At 44.9% G+C, this 12,049-nt stretch overlaps 1 protein-coding gene across 1 annotated transcript; it reads left to right on the top strand.

Annotated features, from left to right (window-relative positions):
- Positions 1 to 6,057: 6,057 nt before the first annotated feature.
- On the top strand, positions 6,058 to 10,404 carry CCNB1IP1 (cyclin B1 interacting protein 1). Its single transcript, XM_060255582.1, has 3 exons — positions 6,058 to 6,423; positions 7,949 to 8,282; positions 9,580 to 10,404. Exons 1-3 carry the CDS (start codon positions 6,127 to 6,129, stop codon positions 9,777 to 9,779), a joined length of 831 nt encoding a protein of 276 aa, XP_060111565.1. The 5' UTR covers positions 6,058 to 6,126; the 3' UTR covers positions 9,780 to 10,404.
- Positions 10,405 to 12,049: the final 1,645 nt, after the last annotated feature.

The raw sequence follows: 12,049 nt of genomic DNA, 5'->3' as shown, positions 1-12,049 counted from the left end.
AGCGGGGGGAGGGTCTCCAAACCTGGGGATTGGCAACCTTATTAGCATATGCCCCCCCAGCCAAAAGCAACTTGATACAAGAAAGGAGAGCCCCGGGCGAGTGAGGGCTGCTTGGGCTGGCTAGAGCTCACCCGGGACTCTCCTGGGCCACCCACCCCCAGTCAAAAGGCCAGCAAGTCACCCGCTGCCCAAAATCACATAAGAAATGGAGAAAGGGTGACGCAAGCTTCTCTAGGGGTTAATGAGGGCTGCTGGGGGCGTGGCAAAGCCCCTGATGGCTGGATGGCTGCCCCCTCTCCTAATCCAGGAATTGTTATGCGGCTGCGCCTGCTATTCAATGGACAAGGTAGATGGAGAGGAAGAGGGGGAACCTTCAGAAAGGTTCAGGAACTGCGCTCTTGTGAGCTCCTGCTGAATCTGAGGCCTGGACATTGTACAGATCAGACAGCTGAAGCTAGGATGTAAAGCTCTGCTACTCGTGCACACACATGACAAGCACACACAGAGACTGTGACATCTATACAGGCAATGCTGTGTGTATGGGGGAGCAGGATCACACCAAGTGGCCTTGCTCCCAGCCTGTGCGGATTCAGTCTAATATTAGCTCAGAGCATTATTGTGTGGAAATATACACACCTAAGTTCTGTCCTGGCTGTAGGGAACAGTGTTTTTTCAGGTTTCCTGATCTAAAGGTTAGAGTCTACACACGCATAAAACTCGTATATAGGTGGGGATGGGTCAGTGGCAGAGATTCTGCTCCTTTCTCTGTTTGCATTAACCCTAAAGATAAAGATAGTCCCCTGTGCAAGCATCAGTCGTTTTCGACTCTGGGGTGACGTCACATCACAACGTTTTCATGGCAGACTTTTTTACGGGGTGGTTTGCCATTGCCTTCCCCAGTCATCTACACTCCCCCCCCCCCAGCAAGCTGGATACTCATTTTACCAACCTCAGACGGATGGAAGGCTGATAGGGTTGCCAAATCCAACCCCAGAAATATCTGGGGACTTTGGGGGTGGAGCCAGGAGACTTTGGGGATGGAGCCAGGAGACACTGGGGTGGAGCTAGGAGGGAGGGGGGAAACAGCGCCGGGGAGCGTGGCAAGCCGCCCCGCAGCTGCTGCCTCTGCTCCGCTCGCCGTGGCTGCTCCTCTGAGATGGGCTCAGCCTGAGCCCATCTTGGAGGAGCAGCCACGGCGAGCAGAGTAGAGGCGGCAGCGGCGCGGCAGCCTCGCCCGCTCCACCTCTGGGATAGAAGCAGAGGGGGGGGTGTGAAGGCGGCCCGGGAGCGTGGCCAGCCGCAAGTCCGGGTCCTAGAAGGGCCCGGATTCGCGGCTCGCCATGCTCCTGGCCTGCCTCGCCCTCCCCTGCACTGCTGCCGCCTCTTGGCTGCTCCACCGAGATGGGCTCAGCCTGGGCTCATCTCGGAGGAGAAACTGCGGTGGGTGGGGAGGGGGCGGCAGCGGCGCGGTGGCCTCGCCGGCTCCAGGATCCGGTGGCTTGGCGCCATTCCCCCCTCTCCCCCTGCTTCCATTTTTTGGGGGAGCGGGGGAAGAGGGTGGAAATCCTGGAGTCCCCCGCCAGGGCGGGAGGGTTGGGAAGCCTAAAGGCTGAGTCTACTTGGAGCCGGCTACCTGAACCCAGCTTCTGCCGGGATCGAACTCAGATCGTGAGCAGAGAGTTCGGACTGCAGTACTGCAGCTTTACCACTCTGCCCCATGGGGGTCTTCTGCATTTACCCTACATAGATATGTATTGGGTACTGACAAAATGGTTTGTGATATATTTAAAATGGGAAGTTATAGGAGTTGTTCAATTATTTTATCCTTAACAGGGACCCAACACACCTTAAACATTCAAAATAGGAGAAAATACAATTTAAGCAAAACAACACCGCAGTACATCATATCCTGACACAGTTGTAGACGTGCTCCCCAGCTCACTTAAGGTATCTGAGACAAGTCAAAGCAATGCATGCTATATGAGCAAAATAGACTAGCTTAATGAGAAACACAAATTCAATATCCCCCTTGGGATTTTTGGAAGCAGCCCAAATCTCTAATCTAATCTAGAGAGGCTGTCAAGACATCTGATTCTGAAATCTGCCACCTGCGGCATCTACTTTCTTAGAAATTTCCTGTCCATGTTCTGAATCTCAACATGACTGCCTGCCAGGAATGCTGCCGTTATACTCCACATGTACACCCTTCCCCAGAGCAACCTGGCAGCAAGCGCAGTCTGGAATGTGGGTGGAGGAACACTGATAAATCTATCAGTGGGGCAAGGGCCAATTTATGGCAGGCTTGGCAACTTTGGGTCCCACCACCTGGGAGAGGGCAGCTGCCTCACCTCAAGAGATCTTGACACCTGTCTTGTCAAGAAGATAAATTCATGGGGATAAAGCAATAGAACAAAATTTGAGTCCAGTGGCATCTTGAAGATGAATAAAGTTTAATTCTGAGTATAACCTTTCGTGTACATGCACAAAAAAGCTTATACATAGAATTAAGCCAGGGGTGGCCAAACTGTTGCTTGGGAGCCACACGTGGCTCTTTCACACACATTGTGTCACTCTAGAAGCCCCTATCGCACTGTTGGCCAGCTTGGAGAAGGCATATCTTTTTAAATTACTTTGCCAAGCCAAGTTATTTATTATTTCGCCAAGCCAAGTGACTTGCACTTAAAGTTAAAGTTGCTTTCTTTCCACTTCTCTCTTTGTGATTAACACATGGAATTCATTGCCAGAGGAGGTGGTGGCGGCTGCAAGCATAGACAGCTTCAAGAGGGGATTGGATAAACATATGGAGCAGAGGTCCATCAGTGGCTATTAGCCACAGCATATTATTGGAATTCTCTGTCTGGGGCAGTGATGCTCTGTATTCTTGGTGCTTGGGGGGGGCACAGTGGGAGGACTTCTGGTGTCCTGGTCCCACTGATGGACGTCCTGATGGTGCCTCTTTTTTTGGCCACTGTGTGACACAGAGTGCTGGATTGAATGGGCCATTGGCCTGATTCAACATGGCTTCTTTTATGTTCTTATGTTCCTCCCCTATCTATTTTCCTTCTTTCCTTCTCTCAAACACAGGATTGGATCTACATGTTTTTTGAGGGGAGGGGGGTTAAAAAATGATGCCCTCTTATGGGCCATTCTATCTTATGGTCCCCATAGAATTCAATGGATTCCATACCCAATTTGGCACCCCCCCTCTGTCAGCGCCCGGGGCAAGCACCCCCTCTGCTCCCCCCTAGATCTGGCCCTGCTCAAATATTTGACATTCATGTCTTGTTGTGGCTTTCAGACATCTGACATTTATTCTATGTAACTCTTATGTTAAGTAAGTTTGGTCACACCTGAATTAAACTTTGTTTGTCTTAAAGGTGGCCAATGGACTTAAACTTTGCTTGCTCTAAGCCTTAAGGAACATGTGTAATTTGGGCAAAAAGGTTTTGTGAGTGTACAATATTCAGCCCCTACAGTCTTCAGTTTCCTTTTTTTGATACTATGGTTCCTGGGGTGAAGGGTAGGTGTTAACTGAAGACCTGAAAGAGTTGGTAGAACTAGAGGACAAAACAGTTCATTCTTACTGTTTTGGGTCAGGATGGTTTCATCCATGAAGTTTCAAGGGGACTCTTTAATTTTTGTGGATATGCAACATTAAGTATTGCAGTTTAAACACCTGAGAATCTGGAATCCTTAAGGCTTCGAACAGGGAAAAGCCCTTAGCAGAACAATGTTTGATAACCTTCTCTGTATTCTGCTTTCCCCCACCTCAAGCCTTTTGCTTCTAATAAAGTAGTTTGGCCACTCCTGAATTAAACTTTGTTGCATATTCTGCTATCCATTTCCCCCTTTATCTTTTGTTCAACAGACTGAAAAAATGAAGAGATGCTCTTTGAAGCTTCTGTATCAAGGCAGTGCTGAGGTTTATGGAAAACACTCATATGGTGTAAATGTTAACCAAACTTATTCTACATGCATCTAAATAAGGTTTGCCTGAGGGTGTGTTCTGCAGTTTTGCTTTCCCAAGAATTATAGAAGTTGCAGCCCCCATATTTGATACATCCTGAATAAGTCTGATTAGATGTGGAGAAGAAAATGACTTAAATATATATACTCCATTAACATTTCTATCCTTTAGGGATACAGGTTTAAGAACTTAATACACTTTTAATACACTGTTGTTACCTGCCCAAAGCCCATTTGGGAAAGGGCGGGCTATAAATTGAAAATAATAAATAAAAAGCATGCTATTTTTATGACTGATACTATATTGCTAGGGATTGTTATTAGGGATTTCTTGTTTACATGCTTTGCCATTGCAAGAGCCCTGTGGTGCAGAGTGTTAAAGCTGCAGTACTGCAGTCCTAAACTCTTCTCACAACCTGAGTTCGATCCCCAGAGGAAGCTGGGTTTTCAGGTAGCCGGCTCCAGGTTGAATCAGCCTTCCATCCTTCGGAGGTTGGTAAAACGAGTACCCAGCTTGCTGGAGGGAAAGCGTAGATGACTGGGGAAGGCAATGGCAAACCACCCTGTAAAAAGTCTGCAGTGAAAACCTGAAAGCAACGTCACCCCAGAGTCGGAAACGACTGGTACTTGCACAGGGGACCTTTCCTTCCTTGACATTGCCTTCCCCAGTCATCTACACTTCCCCCCCAGAAAGCTGGATACTCATTTTACCGACCTCGGAAGGATGGAAGGCTGAGTCAACCTGAGCCGGCTACCTGAACCAGCTTCCACTGGGATCGAGCTCAGGTCGTGAGCAGGAAGTTTGGACTGCAGTTCTGCAGCTTTACCACTCTGCGCCTCCGGGTTCTTTTTGTTAATAACCAACTACAAAAAGAATTATGTTCTCAACTTGTAAAATTAGATTTTACTTGGGGCAGGGTCCATAATTTTGATTTTCAAAATTAAATAGAATTGAGCACCGGTTTGTTGCAAATGCTGCTTTAGTGCATAGACACGTTTTCTTACAGCAAGGAAAACAAGTACTGGATTTAAATACATTCAGGTGGGTAGCCCTGTTTGAAGCAATAGAACGAAGTTTGAGTCCAGTGGCACCATTTAAGATCTAGAGTTTAAATCTGGGTATTTCGTGTGCAGGAGGTGTGCAATGCAGACGAAATCTTATACCCAGAATTAAAACTTTCTTGGTCGTAAATGGTGCCACTGGACTCTAACTTTGTTCAACTGGACTTAAATGTCGCTTTGGATTATACCAGTTTTGCGTGGACTTTGCAACTGCCTTTTTTGGAAGCTAAGGGACGGCAATATTTCATGGGTGGGGTGAAGAAGACGCAGGGCGAGGGAAACAAGTCCTCAACGCGAGGGGGAGGGGAGTTAACGCGGCGATTTTATTTCCTTGATTGAACCCCACTTTCTTTCAACCAATGGTACGGCCCACCCGAGCCCCCTCCTCTCTCCTGCGTTAATTTTCCGAGCGCCTCAGGTGAAGCGTTAGGAGAGGAAAGCGCGGGAAGCTTTGAAAAGCGGAGGGGGACTGGCGCGAGGTGCGCCCGTTAGCTAAACCAAGGGGAGGGTTGAATTTGGCGGGAAGCGTGAGCGTTTGAGCAACTGCCCGCCTGTATCATGCGTCATTTCCAATTTCCGCCTTTTCTTGACACATGTTTTCCCTGGAATATATATAGATTTAAAAGCAGTATGTGAAGGGGGAAACCATAGGTGTAATAGCGTCTTTGGACAGTCCAGCCTTCCTTCCTCACAAGCCCACATCTTGCTATAAATATTTTTTTTGCAGTTGTTACACAGGAACAGATTGCGTCCAGAACCACCCCCCCCCCCCAAAACCCCCAACCCTGCAGGATAAATAATAATTGTAATATAACACCTAAGATCACGGATGAGGGGCTTCTGACAGTGGCGGGGTGCTGGCTGAAGTTGAAACAGGTGGTGAACTTTCATAAACCAACCCACAGCAAGAACACACTAAAATACAGATATCCTGGATCTTTTGTGTGTGTATATTCCCTCCCTTATCAAAATCCTAAAAAAAAAAAAAAATCTGCAAACCTTAGCATTAATATATCTTTCATTCCTTAGGTGCATGGTTAATCGTACATTACTGTCCCACAGGGAGCGCTTGTACATCTTTCTCACTGGCCCACCAGCATGTCCGTCTGTGAAGATATGCTTCTTTGCAATTACCGCAAATGTAGAGTCAAGCTTTCAGGCTATGCGTGGGTCACAGCCTGCTCCCATATCTTCTGTGACCAGCATGGTAGTGGGGAGTTCAGCCGTTCACCGGCAGTCTGCCCTGCTTGCAACAGTGCCCTGTCCGGCAAGTTAGATATTGTTCGGACAGAACTCAACCCTTCTGAAGAATATAAAGCGATGGTCCTCGCAGGACTTCGTCCAGAGATTATTCTAGACATCAGCTCCAGGGCCCTGGCCTTCTGGACATACCAGGTAAAGTTACTGGTTAATTTTGTTAGCTTTTGAGGTGCCAACAAGATTCTTTCTTAACTTCTTTAGATTTGGTTGCAGTTTTCTCACATAATGCTGTAGGGTGAAAAATAAAATAGCTCTTTGAAGAAGTGAGCAGTGACTTGCGAAAGCTTATCCCCTGCCACAAATGTTGTTAATATTGAAAGTGCTACTGGACGCTTGCTCTTTTCTACTGATACAAACAGACTAACACAGCTATTCATCTTGCTCTAGCTGTTTGGTGAGTAGAGGAGGCCTATGTGCGGAAATACACCTTCAGATCCAACCCATTATATTTAGTCATCTCTTATTCTGTTCTATGAAATCCAACAAGCCCATAAGCAAAGTCCTGTTTTGGTAATAAGCTCGGGAAATATTTATTTTTGCCACAAAATCCGAATGTACATATTATTCATTTCCACAAACCCGTTTTCACAAACCCAGACCAAGATCTTGATATCTCAAATTGGACCACTGGAAACCAGATTTTTTTCCTCTAGGCTGCACAGCAAATTTTACTGCAATTATCAACATCAGTTTTCATCTATGCTCATCCTTTATGGCTTCAAATGTAGCAGATATAGAAATTTTTTAAATCTACAAATGTTTTAAATCTACAAATGTGTACTATGAACAAATCAGTAAGGGATGGGGAATAGGGAAAGGAAAGGTCCCCTATACAAGCACCAGTTGTTTCCGACTTTGGAGTGACGTTGCTTTCACAACGTTTTCACAGCAGACTTTTTATGGGGTGGTTTGCCATTGCCTTCCCCAGTCATCTACGCTTTCCCCCCAGCAAGCTGGGTACTCATTTTACCAACCTCGGAAGGATGGAAGGCTGAGTCAACTTCGAGCCAGCTACCTGAAAACCCAGCTTCAACTGAGGATCAAACTCAGGTCATGAGCGGAGTTTAGGGACTGCAGTACTGTAGCTTTAACACTCTGTGCCACGGTGGCATTAAATTGTGGAAGTTACTGCCAATACCAGCCATGGTTAAAGGGATCCTCCAGATCCAGAGGTAACAAACCTACCAGTGTGAGGATGCAACATACATTGTATATACATACAAATGTGTATGTATATAACAATTGTTTAGATTTTTAACTGTAAATTATGAAATGTTAATTTTAATGTTTAATTTTAGATTTCATGTTAGTTTATATGTTGTAAGCCGCCCTGAGCCACCTAGTGGGAAGGGCGGGATATAAATCTTAGATAAATAAAAATAAATAAATAAAAAAACATCAAGGGAAGGCCTTGGCTTCTATGCCTGGTTTGTTGATCCCCCAGAGCAACTGGCTGCTTGCTGTATGAAACAGGATTTTGGACCATTGATATTTTCATGGTGAAAATAAGAACAGGTAATAGTTGTGCAACTGTTTCTTCTCTACAGCTACGATGTTCAGAAACATGTTCTTAAAATGAAAAAAGCAGAAATAATTGAAGACTGAATTCAAAAATTTAAGAACACCATTATGATCCCTGCTTTTGCTTCTGTCGTGGCAGGTTCATCAAGAAAGGTTGTACCAAGAATACACCTACAGCAAGGCTGAGGGCCACCTGAAACAGATGGAAAAAGTTTACACCCAGCAACTCCAAAGCAAGGATGTGGAGCTGACATCTATGAAGAGTGAGGTTTCCTCCTTGAAGAAAGTGCTGGAGGAATACAAAAAGAAATTCACGGAACTTTCTGAGAAACTCATGGAGCGCAACCGTCAATATCAGAAACTTCAGGGCCTCTATGACAGTCTACGCTTGCGTAATATTGCTGTAGCCAGTCAGGAGGCAGCTCATGAGCCTCCTATGATGCCTCAGCCAGCTGTCTTTGGTTTCCCTTTGGGTAAGGATTGTGGCTTCACAGTTTGGGATAGGGTTGCCAAGTCCAATTCAAGAAATATCTGGGGTCTTTGGGGGTGGAGCCAGGAGACTTTGGGGGTGGAGTCAGGAGACATTAGGGGTGGAGCTAAGATCAAGGCTGTGACAAGCATAATTGAACTCCAAAGGGAGTTCTGGCCATCACATTTAAAGGGACGGCACACCTTTTCAATTCCTTCCATAGGAAATAATGAAGGATAGGGGCACCTTCTTTTGGGGCTCATAGAATTGGACCCCCTGGTCCAATCTTTTTGAAACTTGGGGGATATTTTGGGAAGAGGCACTAGATGCTATACGGAAAATTTGGTGCCTCTACCCAAAAGGACAGCCCCCTCCAGAGCCCCAGATACCCGCGGATCAATTCTCCATGATTTTCTATGGGAATAAATCTCCATAGGGAATAACAAGAGTTCCCAGCAGACCTTTCCCTCCCCTCCCGCTTCTGACGACCCCAAAGCGGGGGGACGGCCTCTAAACCGGGGGATCCCCTGCCCCCACCTGGGGATTGGCAACCCTAGTTTGGGAGCTGAAGTGTTCTGTCATAGTCAGTTACAAGGTGTTGCGCTAAAATGTAATAAGCTTTTCCACACAGTGAAGTCTGAAAGTGCCTCCTTTTAACTGCCTCTGCTTCTTGTCTCCCTGTACTTCCATAACCCCCTTCACCTAACCTTTCTTTCTTCCTTCCTGTCCTCTGGTCCAGCTACCCTGCCCAGTCTTTTCTCTCCTGCCACTCTCACCCATCCCTTCATTGGCTTCCTCCTACTGCAGCAAATGTGGCTTCTCCATCCCTGTTCTTTCCCCACTTCTGCTCCCTGTCGTTTGCCTCTTTCTTTTGCAGAATTATTGAGTGCTGGTTTGTGTCCCCACACAATGCATTTTTTTTAAATGACCTATCTGCATGTGCAGATGGTACTGTTACTATTTTGGTGGCTTTTAGTCCCACAATATTAAAAAGTTGCATTTTTCTGAAACTTTGGGGTTTCCTCAGGTTTGCAAAAACCTGTGCCTTAGCCCTGGATGATTCTCTCTAGCTGATATTAAAAATATCACATGCAGGCACACTTTTAGATGCATAATATTATGTGTGTTAACATATTAGTATAACTAATAATGCTTTGTAGATCAAGGGATCTATCCTTAACAGGGCTACTCAGAAGTAATTCCTATATTATTCAGGGCTTACTGCCAGAAATGTGTATAGGATTGCAGCTTAATTCTCTCTGCCCCCCAAGATTAATCTCTCTCTCTCTTGCATGTCGTAGGAAATGCTGCCAGGTTCTCTGGGGATACAACACCTCACCAGGGCCAGCATGGTGAAGGGGACTTCCATTTCAAACCCTTCTTTGCTTCCTCTCCACCAGTGGGCGAGTCTGGCAACTGCTTCTTTTCTTTTGCTTCACCTGGCAATGATCTGGACCAGTGCCACGGAGGCAACAGAGCCTATAAAATTAAGAGAATGTAGTCTAGAATTCATATTGACACTTCATTAGACCTTTCTGAAGACAATGGACAAGAAGCTATTTTAATAGAGCTGAGAGTTTCACAAAAATTTGCAGCCCAGACCTAAGAGAAATCCAGTGGGTGCTAATTTATAACTCCCCAAATTGCACCATAGAAAACATCAAAACAAGGGGTTCTGCAAGAAGAACTGAAAGAATGAATAATCAGCCGCAACCCAATTCTGTTCATGACAGCTCTCTCTCTCCACATGGACACAACAACATCAGCCTATCTTTCTTGCTCTGGCTATGATCTTAATCTCATTGTATTTAAAAATGAAATGTGTTAAGAATCAAGTATCAGGGCTTTTTTGTATCCTGTTATATTGCAAGTTGTTATTACAACACATGATGGTTGTATCTGTAGTATATTGTAATATTTCCTTTCATTTTGATTGTTGCTTTGAATGCTCTTTGATGCATGTCATAGGGATGTGTTTTCCTCTGATTATGTGCATAAAAATGTTCTCAAGATTGCATTGTTTTGTTTATCACTTGTAGGTACAGGTGTGCAGGGGGAAATGTTTTTATTTGCCTATATGTTGACTTTGATCTTTGTGAATACATTTCCTTGGGTATGCACCACTGTATTCTTGTTTTTGCTACTGGGCTATATTTTGTCAGCTCTTCCATCTTCTGCTTTATCTCTTATATTTACATCCCATTTTCCAGGTAGATGGGTTTGCAAAGTGGCCTATATTTCAAATCAACAAAGACACACAATTGAAATAAGGACAGAAATCCTTTGAGAACTTTGTGGAGAATTCAGTCGATAAATAAATGCTGCTGTGGAAGCAACCTGTAGAACTCTGTCTGCCTGATGGAGTAACAGGGATTTGTCTCTGGAGAGAAGACAATGTGAGCTTATTTGGGGAGATGGCATTCTTCCATTACTGAACTGCTGAAAATAGGGAAGGTATTGTTAAAGGATGGCACCTTTGTTATTGTTCCCACTGCCAAATGTTCAGTTCTCTCTCCAAGACTCCCATTGCTACAGTTGCTGCTTTTAAACATTACACCACCCTATGCTGACTGTTCAATTAATTAATTTTTTTAACCCTATTCACTGCAGTGAACAAAATTATCATTCCTGTCTTTTAATGTTGCAATATGTATTTATATATCAGTATATCTAATTCTCAGCATAGCCCCATTGTGGAGAAATGTGGGTAAAATGAATAAATATAGCCAGGGCTTTTTTTGTAGAAAAAGCCCAGCAGGAACTCATTTGTATATTAGGCCACACCACCTGACATCACCATTGCTTCACACAGCTTTTTTGTAGAAAAAGCCCAACAGGAAGATATTTGCATATTAGGCCACACCCCTGACACCAAGCCAGCCGGAACTGCGTTCCTGCTCAAAAAAAGTCCTAAATATAGCTGAAGATTGGGGGGCAGATAAAAGGTGTAGGTTAATTGATAGGTAGGAAGGAGAGAAAGAAGCAGGGAAAGGTAAGGAATTTGGGAGTCACTTACATTCACCTTACACCATTTTCTTCCCCGTTTTATCCTTACAAAAACCCCATGGGGTGAGTTAGACTGAAACGGTGTAACTGGCTTGTGGACATCCAGCAAGCTTTCATGGCTGTTGAACAGTAGCAATTAGCCAAACCTGGGTGAATCATGCAAGTGGCATGGTATCTATCAGGTCATCCAGTGATTGCTGCCTGGCCTAGCCCTAATGTGTTCTCCTTCAAAGGCTTTCCCCCTGCTTTTTAGTAACAGAAACTTGGGCTTGAAGGCTGGCAATACTGTTGGGGTTGCCTAGCAACTCCACAATGGCCACTGAGAGGGCATTTGTTTCTTAAATCTACATGAACTACTATTACTTGGGGTGCTTTTAACCCCCTAATATATTTTTTCAACTTCTGTCTGTCTTCACTGTTCATCATTCCAGTCTTGGTATTTAAAGTATCCACAGATTTGGCCACATTTAGAATCAGATATATTTATTTAGGATTACCAGCAATTGACTGCAAAAATTCTAGCGAGGCTGGCTCTGCTGTCAAAAACAGACTTCCGAAAACAAAGCCTCAGGGCATGTACAGAATGCTTTTCCTTAACAGAGAAAACCAGCTTCTTTGTGTTTGTTTTGCAGCAGACCTTAGGTGTCAGAATATTGCTTTATTTTTTAAAAATGTCATGGAAGGTGGGGGAAACTACCTGAGTGGAGAGCTCAGCGAACTTTTCTCGCTGCCTCAAAGTACTACTACTCCATTATGATGATCTCT

The sequence above is a fragment of the Heteronotia binoei genome, chromosome 15, assembly GCF_032191835.1.
Source record: "Heteronotia binoei isolate CCM8104 ecotype False Entrance Well chromosome 15, APGP_CSIRO_Hbin_v1, whole genome shotgun sequence".
In the NCBI taxonomy this organism is placed as follows: domain Eukaryota; kingdom Metazoa; phylum Chordata; class Lepidosauria; order Squamata; family Gekkonidae; genus Heteronotia; species Heteronotia binoei.
This window is presented reverse-complemented; position numbering and strand designations above follow the sequence as displayed.

Coding starts and splice junctions, on each gene's coding strand:
- CCNB1IP1 (XM_060255582.1), top strand. CDS start 6,127: ATGTCCGTCTGTGAAGATATGCTTCTTTGCAATTACCGCAAATGTAGA. Junction 6,424..7,948: donor TGGCCTTCTGGACATACCAG/GTAAAGTTACTG, acceptor CTGTCGTGGCAG/GTTCATCAAGAAAGGTTGTA. Junction 8,283..9,579: donor TGTCTTTGGTTTCCCTTTGG/GTAAGGATTGTG, acceptor TGCATGTCGTAG/GAAATGCTGCCAGGTTCTCT.